This window comes from Leopardus geoffroyi, chromosome C3, assembly GCF_018350155.1.
Source record: "Leopardus geoffroyi isolate Oge1 chromosome C3, O.geoffroyi_Oge1_pat1.0, whole genome shotgun sequence".
Taxonomy (NCBI): domain Eukaryota; kingdom Metazoa; phylum Chordata; class Mammalia; order Carnivora; family Felidae; genus Leopardus; species Leopardus geoffroyi.
Genome location: NC_059338.1, coordinates 148,904,805 through 148,921,798, shown reverse-complemented (window position 1 = coordinate 148,921,798; position 16,994 = coordinate 148,904,805). Strand labels below are relative to the sequence as shown.

The window sequence follows — 16,994 nt, the reverse complement described above, 5'->3', positions numbered from 1 at the left end:
AAGTAAGCAGCAAAGTCTAAGCTAGTGCTTCTCAAAGTTAAGTATGCATGTTACTAGGTTAGAGATCTGAGAAAATGCATCTGGGCCGGGCCTGAGAGTGCATTTCCAGCAAGTTCCCAGGGGATGCCAGCCAAGCAGATACTCTGATCAGCCAGGCTACAGGGTCACATTCGATCCCCAAGTTGGAAGTGATCTCTCCTGCTCCACGCCTGTCGCACTTTGCTCACGTCACCCACGGTGACAGTTATCATATAACTCGCCGGGGTTATGATGCCGACACCATTAGTGTTCTCTCTCCCGCAACACCCGGCACTCCACTGATGCGGAGGGAGCCCCAAATGAACAGCTAGCAGAGGAAACGTTCACTCCTCAGTCAAGAGTGGCAAACACTGCTGTGTAAAAAGATTTATGTTACACAAAAAGAAAAGCTCAATGGCTGGAAAAAATTATCTCTGCGGGTGAGCTCCACAAATCTGAAAGCCACAGTGAGGTAAATCTTCACGTGCGGCCCACAGTGGCAGTGTTTTGTCACAGTTTTAGAAAATGTCAGATTTCTAGAGAGGTTAGTGCCTCAGACTCTTTTAAGCTATTGGTTGACACGGACCAGTGATATCACTTCCAACATCAGGAGCAGATGTGACCCCGTAGCCTGGCTGCTCCAATAGGATTCTTGCGATAATATTTGAATGTAAAACTAAAAGGTAAAGAAAGCACATTTTCTTGTTCTTATTTTTTTCTGAGAAACTTCACTCTCAGGATTTACTTACAAGCTCCATAGCATTTTTCTGAAATGCAGAAATGCTAGTTTAAAATAGAATATATACAGTTAAGTTACATTGCCTCTTCCCATGTAATCACAATTTTATATATAGTATATACTATTGATATAAAAATAGACAGAGAAACGATGTGTGCCAACTGGAGCACGTACAGCCATTTAGTCTCTAAGTTCAACGTGCTTTGAAGGGACAGGACCCCATCCTTGGCCTATTTCTAAATGCCTGTCATCAGTCTCAGGTGAATGTTAAGTGACACACGCCTCCCATACCGTAAAATCAGTCCCCGAGGGGCACCTGGGTGGCTCAGTCTGTTGAGCATCTGACTTCAGATCAGGTCATGATCTCGCAGTTCCTGAGTTTGAGCCCCACATCGGGCTCGCTGCTGTCAGCCTGTCATTGCAGAGCCCGTTCTGGATCCTCTGTTCCCCTCTCTCTACTCCTGCCCCACTTGCACTCTCACAAAAATAAATAAATACTAAAAAAAAATAAAAATCAATCTGCGAAGTACAAAGCCCATGGTAGATCACCCGGAGGTAGCATTTTGAAAGGAAAAACAAATAGAGGAGACAGATTTGTATCATCTCCTGACACTTTAACATAGACTTAAAATCGCATGATCAATTCATGGAAAAAATCGAGAAAGGAAGGACACTGGCCTCTTTATCACTGGCACCGTGGTGAATAAAGAAAATGTGCCGGGGTCAGTTGGCAGATAGATTTCAACCTGATTTATTAATTTATTGATAAAGTTCAAGTAATTATTTCCTCCAAATGTGGATGACGACATGGAAGGCTGGTGTGTTAATGTAGGTTCATCAGTTGTAACAAATGAGCCGCTCTGGTGGGGGTGTCGATCCTGGTGGAGGCTGTGTGTGTTGGGGCACCGGGTCTACAGGAAGGCCCTGTACCTTCCCCCTTCTGCTCAGTTATTCTGTGAAGCTAAAACTGCTCCAAAAAGTCAAAAAAAAAAAAAAGGGGGGGGGGGTTCTATGAGGGCTTGCAGTCATGGAAAATAATACACCGACTGCAGTGGGTTTGGGAACGTGTGGGATGTGCCCTGCACCACAAACAGAATCTAAGTTCTACTTCCAGTGCAGTCACTTGTTACTCAAACCCCTTGTATAAATAAATCCCTTAACTTCCCCTACTCGGCTCATAAGTTAAATGTGGCTCATGTCATTTGTCCTGACTATCCCCCAGGCTGATTGTATGGATCCAATTAGACACTGCGTGTTATTTCAACAACTCACTCAATAGGCACCTATTGAAGGCCCACTCAATAGCAGGTTCAGTGCTAAATGCTATTAAAGGCTATGTAAGTACATAAATATATGATAGAATTATGGTGAATGGGATTTTCTTGTTAAATAACAAACTCTTTTAAAAATTTCATTCTTATTGAAAGACTCCCTAATCTATTTTAAGACACTCTCTTACCCTAGCAGGCACAAATGATCTCTCTGGAGTGATTAACCGATCTTATGCTTTCATGTCATATGTCCAACAAGAGCCGATCCATTACCCAGAGGTGAGGACGAGGAAGGCGGAGAGCAGGCAAATGAATGGGGACGCATCAGCCACCCCCAGATGGACACTTCTCTTCGATATCCAATCCTTACCATCATCTGCCTTGGTTATCACTCTCACCTGCCCCCCAGAATAGCCCATAAGAAAATGAGTTTTCTTTAAGGCGTCAGGCTCCTGGATTCTAGTTCATAGGCTTGGCAACAACATTTAGAAAGACACGAATGTAGGAGATATGCTATTAAATACCCAAAGCATGAACCGAGCCCTGCATTTGGAAATCATAGCAATGAAAGGAAAGACGAGGCTTTCTTCCTTCTTTCCTCCAACCTCGTGATTACAGCTACGTATTTCCTCTAACCTGGATGATCGATTTATGGGACACTTAATTTTAGAAATCAGCTTATGTCCATTTTATTTCCTTTAGTTGTCATCTCCAGAAATCTGTGCAATAAGTAGTTGCAATAAAATCGTATTTATTAAAAGAAACTTTATCCCCCCTCCAAGTTGGAAAAGCTATTGAGTAAAACATTTAAGTGATATAAAGACTATCATGAATGAAATAAGATAGAAGGAAAGAGAGAAAGCCATCTAAAGCTGTAGGTTGCAATTTTTTTCACATGCTGATTAAATGTTATGATTAAATCTACAGCCTACTGATTATAGAGCCTAGAAAATATTTAACATTTTAGGGATGCCTGGGTGGCTCAGTCGGTTAAGCATCTGACTCTTGACTTAGGCTCAGGTCATGACCCCACGTTTGTGGGATCGAGCCCCACAGTCAACAGGGAAGCCTGCTTGGGATTCTCTCTCTTCCTCTCTCTCTCTCTGCCCCTCCCCCCACTCATGCTCTCTTGTGCTCTCTCTCAAAGTAAATGAATAAACTTTAAAAAAAAATACTTACCATTTTAAAATTTACAAGAAAATGCCAAATAACGTGGTTTTAAATGAAGAAACAAATTATACAAAAGAAAAAAATGTAAAAAGACAACTAAATTGAAATTTTCATTAAAAGACTGAAGCCAACAAATCAGTAAGCGGTAATAAGGCCACGAAAGGACAGTGGGATCTGAATCTAATACACTTAAGAGTCTTGAATTCATTTGTGTCTCTAAGTAGTCACATAGGAAAGCCATTTCAGAGGCTAGAATATATTTTCCTAATTAGAGGAAAGGGCTGGATTGGTGTAAAACACTTTGCCAATGCATGAGACAATTACCAATGTTAGTAGATGCAATAGCATTTGGGTCAGATTAAGGATACTAGTAATAAAAGAAAAGCAGAGATAATACAGTGGTCATGATTTAGAAAGACACGACAGCGCCTTCTCCACACCACCTGTAACCTGTATTGTGCTGGAGGAAAGACTGGAAATGCTAATAAGGAATGTGATTAAAGGTGGGCCTGTGGTTATAAATTGCTTTTTTAATGGTGATGATCGTAGCTGACATAGAGTATAATAAGAAGATGAGAATGTCACTATCAATTTTTATTAGTGTCATGAACAATATACAGTATATTTAAATTAGCTTCATTTGTATTAGTATTTTTGTAAGTAGTAGCTCTAGAAGCAATAACATGTCCAATGCATTCTAAAAAGAACTAAATAAAGTTGCCAATGTTCCCTAGAAAACAGCCGTAACTTTTACACTGGGGAAAATGTGTCCCATTTCCTAAGATACTCAGAATTCAGGTGCACAAAAACCCTGGATTCTGGAACAAATCTGCAGAATAAGTTGGAGGAGTAGTTGTAGCAAATGGATAAAGTTGTGCAAAAATTTAAAAGACACTAAAAACATAACCTTCCATATAAATCAGAACATTTTCCCAAGATTTATATAGAATTAATACTTCGGGTTAATACTTTGGTCAACTTAAAGCCATCTAAGAAACAATTTGGAACACACGCCTAAGCATGAATATTCTGTTGAAAATTCGTAATTATAAAACAAACAATCATCAGTTAGTAATTTTTATAAACTGGATCTTATGAAAGAAAAAATAGGTGACTTAGTTTTGTTTATGAATTTTCCCAGCAATTATCACCAGCTTTCTGAGTTGGTCTAATGAGAAATTAGGTAAAGTTGAATATCTGACAAAAAAAAATCACTTGTAGAGAATTAGGAAAACAGGAAATATTATTACTTTTAATCAAACCACCTTCTTTGTTTGAATTTCAGAAAACTAAGCTGTTGAAAAGCAAACCATACGGTTAAAATACAGAATTAAAAAAATCCAGCTGCTGGGAATATGAACAACAGACCATGTCTTTTTGATTTACATTCTAGATGGTTAGTATTAATTGTGCATGGGAGGAAGCATGGCATGACAATTGAGAAGCCAGCCTGAGTTAAAAGACTGGCTTACTTACTTGCTGCATAATCTTGACCTATTTACGAAAACTCTTTTCGCTTTCTTCATCTAAAAATTGGAAATATCATAGTTTCTACCTTAAATGGTTATTGTGAGGATTAAGCGAAATAATAACGTAACCAAGAACGCTCAAGAGTGTCTGGCACACAAGAGCTCAATATATATTAGTTTTGCTTCACAATAATAATAATGATTCTCTTAAGTAGGCTTCACGCCCAGTGCGGAGCTCAGTGTGGGGCTTGGATTCACAGTCCGGAGATCAAGACCTGAGCTGACATCAAGAATCAGACGCTGAACCGTCTGAGCCACCCGGGCACTCGCATTTTATTGTAATTATTAAAGCTAACAACGTGGTTAAATAGTAAGCTCTATTGCCCTAGAAAGGTGATATTACACATTTTCCCCCACAAAGTTGCTGCTCTCTGCTGATTCCTTCCTTTTTCTCTATGAATTATAGATTTCTCCTTAAGCCAAAGCACACACTTATTTGTTCCTTCAAAATTCTCTTTTCTCTTTCAAGTTATTTTTCAAGACTTCTGACTCAAAAGGCTCTCTTCCCTCCCAGATTGGTTTCATTCCCTGGAAGGACGGACTGGAGACACAGTTATTTCAACAAGGGGAAAGACCGCGAGTTCACAGGTGCCCCGTCCCGGCAGTGGGCCACTAGGAAACCACCGGAATGGCAAACGTCTCAGGTGCTGTGAGCCCTTGATCGTTTTAAACTTCCTTTGATCGTTCTATGGGGAACATGAAGTCTCCAAACAGATAGGAATTTTACATGAGAGCAGGCTTACAAAGCGAGAATTTAAGCGAGCCAGACAATTCATTCATTTAATCCTGTCCTAGTGTGAGCGTGCTATCCGTTCTGCTCAAGTAATTTCAAATATAAACTTCTCGTTGACGATTCCCCACTAACTTGCACAGAGAAGAGATCAGCATGGGTGTCTAACGGTGCTGATAGACACGTGTTCCACGAAGCAAGTGGACTGAAACCGCGACACAATGAGTCCTAGGAAACGTGGAACTGAGAGAGCCTTTGCTTCAGGAAATGACAGAACACAGTTGCCTGGGAAAATAACCACGTAAAGAACGGTTTTCAAACGTTTTCCTGAGGAACGCACATAGACCATCGTCGTTTTCAGAAAGGTGGGTTAGATCGTAGGCTGGAGACTTTCTGGGTTTGCAATAGCAAATCTAGACGAGGGACAAAGGACTCATCTTGCTCCTGACACCATTTCTCTAAAAAAAATATCATCAGTACAAAATATGTATCGTCCGCACATGTTTCTTTTTAAAATGTATTTTTTCATACACTACACCTTGACAGAGACGCTACAAAACAAAAATTCGAATTGGAGTTTATTTTGCAAAACCTATTGCAGTGGACTTTTCGTAACATTGCCGGGGGGGGGGCATTCTCAGTATCTGAGGTGGAAATGTATGGACGCACCCACAAACCTATTGTCTTCCAATGTCTACACGTAAAAACTGATGATAGAATTATCTATTTAAAACAGAAACTGGAGAACTTAGCACCTGGGCCATCTGTTGCTCAGGTTCACGGACGACAGCTCGTTCTTCACTGGCCACCAGGGCACACACAAGCCATGGGTGAGGTATGGGCACAGAAAAAGCAAATACTCCACACAGAAAAGCGGGGAAACTACATCACAGCAAAATGTGGTTGTGTTTTCTTATCCAAATATTAGCCCTAATTGTTTTGAATCAATTATTAGTGCTTTTCCCCTCTCTTCTCCTTTGGGGTACAGACAAAGAAGCCTGTTGGCCTATGGTTCATACTAACACAGGGATTCTCCGCTTTGAAAAGTACAAAACGTTCTAATGATTAAAGCCAATCGATATTAGAAAAAGTAACATGGGGCAAATCTTACCTAAGCTCCTGAATTAGAGAATCTATTGGCACTGTGGACAAAAAGAAAGAAAGAGAAAATCAGTTTATAATTTTGAAAACAGTATAATTTTGAAAACTTTTCACGCACCCAGAGTTAATGACCGATAAATGGTTAGCGCAGACCCCGCTTAATTTCCTGCTGGGTAGATTGATCTTTTCTGGTTCTGGTGCTTTGGAAACCAGTGGGGAGATGAATATGGCCCAGAACAGATGACTCTGGCTTTAGTGCCTCAGGTGACCCTGGGGCCTGACACTCATGGGTTGGGTTTTTCAAAGGCCTGTCTTTAACGAGTCACTGAAAACTTACAAGAATTCGAAGGACTTGAATTCTTTTTTATATCAAGTCTATTGTTTATATGAAGTTTTTCAGAAGGATCCCAAGCTTACATTTTTATTGACATTAAACAAGTATTTAAATAAAACGGGTAAAGTTTTACTAAATGTGTCCCAAGATGATGCTCCATAAATGTCACTTGTATGCAGAAAGGAAGATATGTTCAGCTGAGCTAATGTCAAGAATGGTTTAAAAATAAGAATCTTGTAGAAAAAAAAAAGCTTTGATTTTTCTGACAAATGATGCGAATGAAAGAAGTTCATGTTTATAAATACCTGCCTACACAAGGGTAAGCAGCATATTGAGAAAGACAACAGGTGGTTTTAAAGATTACTCATGCCGCACGAGAAAACAGTTGTTTCATTTCTAGAAGAACATTTTGGCTCTATTTAAGGGTGGATATCATGTGCCAAAAGAATTCAAAGTACAAGAAGAATTGCAAATTAAAAGACCCACATTTTAAAAGTCTGCTAGAATAGTGTGCTTTTAGAAGTCAAAACAAGAGATTCGTATAATCCAAATACTGTCGCTAGTATGCCGGATGTATGACGGATGTGAGCTTATCCTAAATAACAATACGAGTCATTTTTTCTCTTAAATTTGTATTCTGTTGAGAAGTTTGCTGCGTAAAAGTCTAATGTCTAGAATTACTGCATTCTAAATATTATGATATATAATGTAGTAACTTTAAAGTAACTTGAAGTAACATTAGACACTAACATGGTATCAAACCTCTGTTTGGGTAGAAAATGCTGCTGCATCTTGCATAGCATTCTGCATTTTGGTTATCATCGCTAAAGACAACCATGGTTGCATTTGAACTAAAAAACACATCATTCTGGAATTTATTAAAGATTCTGGGATTCCAGGGGCACCCATGTGTCTCAGTCCGTTAAGCGTCCAACCCTCGACTTCAGCTCAGGTCACGATCTCACAGTTTGTGACTTTGAGCCCCGCATCCGGCTCTGCGCTGACAGAGCAGAGCCTGCTTGGGATTCTCTCTCTCTCCCTCTCTCTGCCCCTCCCCTGTTCGCACTGTCTCTCTCTCAAAAAAAAAAAAAAAAAAATTGAGGGGATTCTGGACTTCAAGTCAAACAGGAATTATTTAACTTGACTACAAATATGAACATCACTATGGAAAGCATTTCATTTGATTAGCGACTTTCGACCGTACATCTCAAACCCTTCCAAACAAATTGCACTATTGCTTCCTAACTCAGGTCTTCCTTAGCGAGGCCTCTGGGGAGAAGAGTTGCGTAAGAAACAGCTATCCAGAGTGTTTTCAGAGGCTATGGTGAGCTACAGTTCTCCATTTAGAATTAAGGGTCACAAAAATATAGCTAATTATAATAAAAGTTATTTTCCTTAAGGGGTATTATTGCCAGTCAATCCTGTTTTCCAGATGTTTAGATCATCAAGGGCCTGTTTATATTTCAATATTACATTACCATCTGTTGGCTCCAAAAAGAGAAGGATAACCAGCAAGTTAAACCTTTCAAACATTACTTTGCCGAGCTGCCGGAAATTCCCAGCAGGGACAGGCAAAAAACAAACATCATCATTTTACTTGAACTAAGTTTAGACTGGGAGCCACTAAACCAGGTAACATAAAAATCAAAACTGGCTTTGGCAGGAAACTAACAATTCTGTCTTTTCCCTTGCCCATTAAAGGTCACTTCAATCATCTGGAGGTCTCTGTGAAGCATCCTCCTTCCCTTGCTGACCCTTGTGTTGTTTTGCATGACGTTTAAATCTACTCGTGATCGCATTTTGTAAAAATCAGCATCATACACCATTGGGACTTTTCTGAGTCCTTTAGCTCCTGGTTCATAATATTTAGCTCTCAATGCCATGATCCAGTGTCCTAGCTTGATTTAAAAAAATAAAAAAAAGAAGCCCGGAGGAAGTTGTAATCATTCTGACTACCCATTAGGGACTGAGCATTGGAACTCCCATATTTCATGGTGTGGTGGGCACGGTGTCATGGAACCTGCTTACTAACTCACCCTTGGTTCCTTTAGAGCGGGTACGCAGCGTTTTATCTTCAGTCTCTGCATCCATCTGTAACATGAACACAAAGTCCTGAGGTCATTCCTTTGATATTGACCAAAATATGAAAACGTGTCCTTACAAGTTCTGAAGGTGATTATGAAAAATAGACCAGCCTTCCATGCTCTTGAATAGCACTCATCCTCGGCAGGTATAGAGCTGTGACTGCTCTTGCGGTCCATGAATTTTGGAAATACTTTTATAGATGCTGAAGGCAGAGGAAACAGTGACAAGAGGGCAGATGTCCTTGTCCGTAAGTGTTTGCTAGCGATTCAAACACTTCTGGCATTACGCAGATAGAAAAACAACAACAAAAAAAAGGATTGTCTGAATAACAGTGGTTGCAAGGGAGACAAAACCTCAAATGCCAAACCAAAAGGTTTCAGGCTGATTTTACTAAAATATGATTCCTTTGCATTTCTAGACCCTTTCTGATACATACCTCCTTCTAATTCGGGAAAAATAATCCCCTGGGTAAAAAGCAACATGAAGGCAAACCCCTGAAACACCAGCATTTCAAAATACCACTGGAAATGTTGATCATCAAATGACATACACTGACTCCCAGAATTCCAGAAATAAATACCGGTTATAATCATGCAAATCTATAAGGAAAGTGAAATTTGAGCATCATGTGTGTCAGCATCAAACTCCCTACAGCATCATTACTAAATATTTTAAATGCGATGAAATAAGCTACCGAAAGGATGGAAAGACTTTTAAAAGCCTGTTGTTTTTGCCCCTCTGGAGATAACAGTCAGACATGACTACTCCTATCCATTTCACTAGAACCTCGCCATCATCTCTAGCTTAATTCACCTTTGCATACTAGCAGAAGGAATTCTTCAATGCAAAGAAGTTGTTTTGCTTGCTGGGAACGCGAGGCAGGCAGAAGGCACTCTCCGTGGCGCCCATCCTTAAATCCTGACACTAGTGTGGATGCCGTGTGACTGCAATGGTAATGGGAGACGCATCTCTGCTCTCTGAGGCTGAGTTGTGATTGAAGGCACTGACCTGCCATAGACTTATAATAGGGGAGCAGGTGTGGCAATGATGGACTTTAATTTCCTTTAATAAACCTTTTATGTGCCACACTTTTACTGCCATTCGACGCTCTCCAAGGTCCTGCACATAATAGGTTCATTACTTTTGATTACTAGAGTCTATTGAGACAAACAACTCCAGAACATACTATATATTATGTTCAGTTAAACCAATATAGACTATTTATCCATTGTGCATTTTTTCACCTGCAACACTACAGACAAAATTAACGACAGCTCTCGTAAGCTAAAACTATTAAAACCACCAGTACCCTTTTGTCATCATTTCATAATAAACACCACACCAATCACTGAACTGTTTTTTTAAATTAGCAAACAAAAAAGTGTCCACTGCTTTTGCTAAGCAGCAGTCACTTTCGTCTAAATAAAACGGTCCATCGTTAGGAATATTTGAAAACCGCATGATGAGAGGAAACAACGATAAAACAGAGGTGATTTTTTTTTTTTTTTTTTTTTTTTTTGCCTGTAGCTTTCCCTTCTTTTAAAACCACATGAATTTATGACAGATGTGGCACTGCCTGGGATTAAAATGGCTTGGTTTACTCAGGATGGTGAGCATTGCGTTGTGAAATCCTCCTCCTCCACGAGTATCTCTGTTGCATATAAATTGGCTCAACTCATGCAAACTCCCCTCCATGGGCTACAGGAGTAACTCGATTAAGAGAGGTCAGTAGCAAGGAGAGTTCAAATGACGAAAACCACCAACTATTTCTGAGGAAGCTACTCCAGTGGGTGAGTAGTGAGTCAACATAACTCTAACAGTCTCCTGCCACACAGGTGCTATGAGCTCTCCCCAACCACTCTGAAAAATCTCCCCCAAAAAGGCAAGTGAAGATTGAACTCCATGAGTCTCTTAATCGAAACTGAAACGCAGGTTGCAAAGAGTGCCCCAAGGTAAGCAGAAAAGTTTCAGAAACCTACTTCAATGTAATCTTCTTTATAACAGCTTTAAGACTATTTCCATTTTGCAGTTCAGCTATCCCCTTGGACCCGCCTGGTCTGCAACCACTCCATGCAGCCACCTCCCCATTACAGTCATTGGAAGGAATGCATAAATATTCATGGACCTCTGCTTGATTATGCTCGGAATGCTAGCCCCATAATTGTATTTTGTGGCACAATTGTCCTCTTGACGGTGTAGCATATACATCCTATGTAAACATTCTAAAGACTGGTAACTAAGCTAAGTTTTCAAATTTAACTTGTGGGCCAAGTGGTAGGAGTGAAATGGACGGAGGCCATAATATATATTTCACCTTCTTTCTCCGCTTCACAACCGAAAAATAATAAAAGTTACTAAGTTCCGTGCCTAGTCCTGTCTGATAGCTCATTGGGGAATAAGGACATCAGAAACCTAAAGCAATGTGCTTTCTTTTTAGGGGCTGAAGGTTTTAACATTCATGAGGTGGCTCGCTCTCCTGACAGATCTCAATCTGAAGGTAAGTCTTTGTTTTCCAAAACCTTATAAATGGGAGTGGAAATTTCTAAGTATTCTTTATATGGAATACTCTCATGGATTTTAATACATTCCCAATAAGCAGACTTAATTTTGGTAAAATCAAACCTCAGATTCAGTGTGTACCTCCTTCTGGGAATGGCTCCTTAAAGGTAAGAAGAAGTTTCTGCCTCAGGGCGTGCGTTGAGACCAGGATGGGGGTGGGGATAGAATTCCCCTCCTATAAACTTTTCCCAGGGCTATAGGGAAGACTGACCTAACTAACTCCTGCTATGATCTGGGAAACTACATTTCTCTCTGGGAACATTTTTTTTTTTTTTCCTGTTGGAAAAGAAGACTTGATCATTTTTACTGCTTAAGTCCCAAATGCTATTGACAAGGCTCCAATGAATTTGGCAACACTTAATGAATCACTTCCTTTCTCAAAACAGAGATTTGATTTTCTGAAAAGCTGTTCTTCTGGAGGTTTCTTAGAACCTTTGTCTATCTCATTTCATTGTTTATGGATGGGAACAAGACAAGATATTTTCTCAGGTGCCTATGCCACATTCCTCCTCGCTCTGACAATCTATTTCTCAATAGATATAAAATATTAAAGGTAAGCTTTGCCATTTATTTTTCTTGATCTGAAACTACTTTGAGAAAAGGAGCAGGACACAGAATTCGTAAACTCAATTTTGCTTTCATTCACACAAAGTACTGGTATGTGAGGAGATTTACTTCCCTTTGATTTTTATTGTTCACTCAAAATCTCATTTTAACATAATGGTAAAAAAATTTCTTTTCAAGTCAATATGTAATCACTTCTTAAAAAAATATCTCTTGGTGATGTTGAAGTTTTATTTTTTCTTTCAACAGCACTGTAGACAGACATCCTCTCTCTCTCTATACACACACACATATTTATATTTATAAGTAGTCACGAATTTCTTAATATTAACAGAAAAAGCGATAGTGATCATAACGTTCTGAGCATACATCTTGATTTAATTAATCTTAATACTGTCTAAATACACATAATCTCTGACGGTAGCTACCTTTAATTTGAGAAGTCCTCCACATACACTCAACTTGCAATAATTTTCACTTTTAACAAGATTTCATTGTGTTGCCCTCCTCAGGGCTTTGGACTGGCCATGCATTTTTGTAGCTCGTGCCACATGACTTGTGTTACATGTCGTTTCAGTCCCGGGGAACACGTGGCAGTGGAGAGAGGAAGCTCTGTGGCTGCCGAGCAGAGGTCCTGGGGTCCTCTCTATGAGGAGCCTTTTATCCTCAGTGGATGCTTCCTTTACAAAAATCATTTTTAAAAAAAAAAAAAAATCAACAAAGAGAAACTCAGGAAGTTGGAAAAGGCGAACCCCAGAAAACGAAACAACCGGAGGATGCCAGTATCTTAGGATGCAATTTGGCCAGATTGAAGAACAAAGAACCTTACACGGAGTGCCCTTTCTTTTTCTGATCCTGGCATCATTTTCTTTTAAATACAGGTTTGGATCAGCCCAAAACGGCAGCAAAAGCTGTCTCCCTGTTACACAGGGAAAGGACGGGGAACGTGAATTGTGATACTAAAAGAATAGTTTACTTGTTGAGAGGAATACTGAGATGGAATGTTCCAGTATTTGTTGTCTCTCTTTGGACCCTCTTTTTACTTTTCTGATTTTCTTTCCATATGTTTCTCAATTACTCAGAAAGGGTATTAAAAGAGTAATAAACTTTTTAAAAAATGTAAACTAATAAAAAACTTCTTTACATCATTCAAGCTGTCATGTTAATAATTTTCACGACCTTCTCTAAATCCCTTATTCTAAACACAATGAAAATCTTCTGGCTCCTTTATTAGGGCACAATTATCCCTGATTCCAACTCTCTGTTCCTACCTCTATGTCTCTTGTGATACAGTCTTTGATCCTGTAAGAAAGCTAAAGAATTGAATGATGTGTTCCCTTTAAAAATTAAAAAAAAAAAAATTTAATGTTTATTTCTTTTTGAGAGAGAGAGAGAGAGAGCGAGAGCGAGAGAGAGAGAGAGAGAGAGAGCACGGGTGTGGGAGGAGCAGAGACAGAGGGAGACACAGAATCCAAAGCAGGCTCCAGGCTCCGAGGTGTCAGCACAGAGCCCGACGCGGGGCTCAAACTCACAGAATGTGAGATCATGACCTGAGCTGAAGTCGGAATCTCAACTGACTGAGCCACCCAGGTGCCCCAAATGATGTGTCCTCTTTAGATTGAGGATTCATCTCTTGTCTCTCTGCCCTAATCCTTCCCACCCGACAACCGCCACACCTCAGGAAGCAGCACCCTCAGTCCTCGGTCAGATCAAGTCCTGTGCTCTGCAACATTGCGCTTTCTGAGGGCCAACGGCACCACATTCCCCCTAGAGGAAGTGATTCTCACAGGGATTTCCAGACTCACTCAGAAACTCCCTGCAATGGAAGCAACCTTAGAGCAGAGACAAGCTTGGGGAGCTTTATAAGGAAGTTGATCTATTCTGAGCCTCATTTCTCATTTCTGAGTTGTCACTGCTATTGTAGACTTCATCCTGTAACTTCGCACAACTGGCAAAGCGGAATATAAACCAAAGCCATATGTTTGTGTCCTTTTGCCAAACGACTCCAGCAAATAGTTCTATTATTCCCTTAGGTAGCCAACGTGTGCCAAGGATTTCTATTAGTCGCTGTACCATGGCCTCTGAGTCACAGCTTTGTGACATAAGGGGGCAATCGCCAGCTTTATGTTTTAGGAGACTTTTTTTTTTGGTATTGTTTTTAATAGGCTCTGTTTAAAGATAGCTCAGGGTAAGTAACACCCTAAAAGGGCCTTAAAAATTGTTTTTCTTGCTGATGTATTGAGCTGCCTGTGCACCAAATACGTAATTGTCAGAAGACAAGCTCCTTCGTATAGGGATAAGTTATTTTAAATAGGTTTTTCCCAAGGTCAACTCAAGTCCTTACTTCCCAGTGTTTGTAGGCATTAACTGTAGAAGTCACCCACAGTGCTTTTAAAATATCTCACTTGTTTATTCTTAATCCTTAAGTGAACTAATTTCTATACAAATGAATTTAAATGGACTTTTAAGACTATTTTAATGCTGAACTCTTCTTTAAAGGCAAACAGGTATGAACAGATAATATATACCAATCGATATGCAAAAGCATTTGTAGGCTCAAAGGACTTCACCTGTTTCATACTTTTAAATATTAAAGCAATCATGCTTCTGACAAAAAGGCCAGTTCCAAATTCAGCGCTAACAAATTCCTTTCAAAGCAAATCCACAAAGTGCTGTTATAAAGGAGAGCTTTTATATAAATGCTTTGATTGGCTGCATTTTATTTCGACATATTCTCCTTTTAATTAAAAAAAAAAATGTTGCCTTACCTCTCTTCTTCTCAGGTAACTTGTATGCCAACTCAGTTTGCCCTGCTTTGTCAAAGTGACTAAATGTGTTTGTCCACTTTAGTGAGAAGTCCTTAAATTCATTCTATTGAGGAAAAAAAAAAAAGAAAAGAAAGGAGGCACAGCAGAGAGGACAAATGAAACAGAAGACCAGCTGTAAACCCTGAAGTGGACAATGGGCAACACAGTGACACTTTTACCTGTAATTTGCTTGGGCTCTAACTCTAAACAGAAAGAAAAATTTATGCTACAATATCAATCAGAAAAAGATTCTTACGGTTTTAAAGGTAGCCAAATTCATTTTTGTTTCTATTACTGACATATATATATATATATATACACACACACACACACATATATATATATATCGTCTTCAATTTATAGACAAATTGGGTAAAAGGAACTCTCTATTATTACTGGTATTTTTACTTTTAACCACCAAAAAAAAAGTTCAGGCAAGATTTGGAAAGTACTATACTCAAGAAGTCACAAAAGACAGATTCAAAATTCATCCTTTTGCTGTTTAGAGCTCTCTTTAATGAGGCTGTCGTAATCATGCTATTTGCCAATATTCCAACCCGCTTTCCTTAGAAACAATTTGCCGTTGGTTTACTTTGCACCCATAGAACGCAGAGCTGCTTCTCCTCTATTTGGTCTCAGGGCTGGGAACAGAATCTGTCTTTAGGCACTTGGCCCTTGAGAGGAAACTCTGAAGTTCAGCATAGCGCACTCAGCCTCCTAGAGAGGGGCTATTTATACAAATAGCACGTATATCAATGCGCATCTAAAGAGTTTATATCCGGCAGTTCTGCTATTGTGTCAAACACAAGCCACCAACCTTCCTTGCAGAAGATTTCTATCTTCCTGTATTTCCCCCTTTGCAGTAGATTGTGAAGCACTTGGCTTGTTAACCATAGATTTCTGGATCACTTGTAAGCTTTGACCAGACATTAAGCAGATGCTTCTTCAACGCAAGTCAGCAACCGTAGTTCCTGGGGAAAAATAGGTATAAAACTCTCTCAAGTGATAGAGCAGATTACTGCACATGATGTAAGAATTGAAAAGTGGCACAGGGGCTTGGGAATTCTTAGTTTGTTTTCGATGGCCACCGAGGGGGATAAAAGGGAGGGGGGCTTTCTCTGGAAATGCGTTTGGCTTCCTCTACCTCACTCTCACTTCAGAAAGAGTCCCGAAGCTTTCCACCTGCCTATTCCCTTTTGTTTGCCATACTCTAACCTAAAACAAAAGATCCTGGAAAACAGTCACACTGGTGAGCAAAGCTCTTTCTAAATCCTGAAAGTAATGGCTTTTTGTCTAATACCCTATCGTGTTATGTATTTATTAGCAATACATTTTCCATTTATTTTCTCAAAGATTGCCAATAAAGAACTGAATCACATAAGGGAGTAGCTGTAAACCCTGTGAGTTCCCTAATGTCAAACTCATTAGCATCCGAATAAGCACACAGCAGCACATCATCTGCACAATTGCAATTTTTTACTACTTTTAATAGCGTTTCTCAAAGGGCTCATTTTCAACTTTCTTCAGTGGTTAGTTGGTTCTCAGGGGAAAAGTAGCTTCCTGACGCTCGCAGCTTCCACTCAACAACCCGGCCGTTTGCTGTCAGATGCATCAGCCCTCTGCCCTAACCCCATCTGCTGTCTCTCCCCTCCCTGGGGAGGAGAGTTAAGGCAGCACAGCTGAGATCGACTTGGAGAAGTGCACGGAGGGCACCAACAAAATAGAAGTTTCGGAATACGATTTGACACAAAAGGGCTGGAGAAGTCCAGGTACGCCCAAATACAAATGGGAAATTCGAGCCTTTCAGAGGCTCCCCAGCGCACGTGCCTATCATTCATAACTCCACCCACCCGCTCATAGAAACACACTGGTGGCTGATGCCAAAAGGAATCTTCCACTGAAATCGGTTCCTTCTGTTCCTTAAGAGTGTCCTATCGTTACATCAAGGAGATACCTTATTCAAAAACCATAAACGTTTTTATCAATTGCCATACTTCAATCTCTTTCGCTGCTCTTAAAACTTGAGGACTAACTCATATATTCATAGGAAATAGCCATTCTGGAACAGTGAACTTAAGGCCTGGCAT

The 16,994-nt window shown here is 39.9% G+C and overlaps 1 protein-coding gene across 10 annotated transcripts in view; it reads right to left on the bottom strand.

Moving 5' to 3' along the window:
* The window catches only part of LOC123586297 (suppression of tumorigenicity 18 protein), a 257,980-nt gene that overhangs the window by 94,471 nt on the left and 146,515 nt on the right, over positions 1 to 16,994 (bottom strand). For 7 of the 10 annotated variants that reach the window (XM_045455341.1, XM_045455340.1, XM_045455337.1 and 4 more), the window contains 2 exons: positions 8,929 to 8,983; positions 6,569 to 6,599 (listed from right to left, as the gene is read on the bottom strand). In XM_045455341.1, the coding sequence (XP_045311297.1) occupies positions 6,569 to 6,599; positions 8,929 to 8,983 (86 nt within the window). Of the gene's footprint in view, positions 1 to 6,568; positions 6,600 to 8,928; positions 8,984 to 14,868; positions 14,971 to 16,994 lie in introns of those variants that run through there. The other 3 variants (XM_045455335.1, XM_045455343.1, XM_045455346.1) reach the window with 2 other exon arrangements.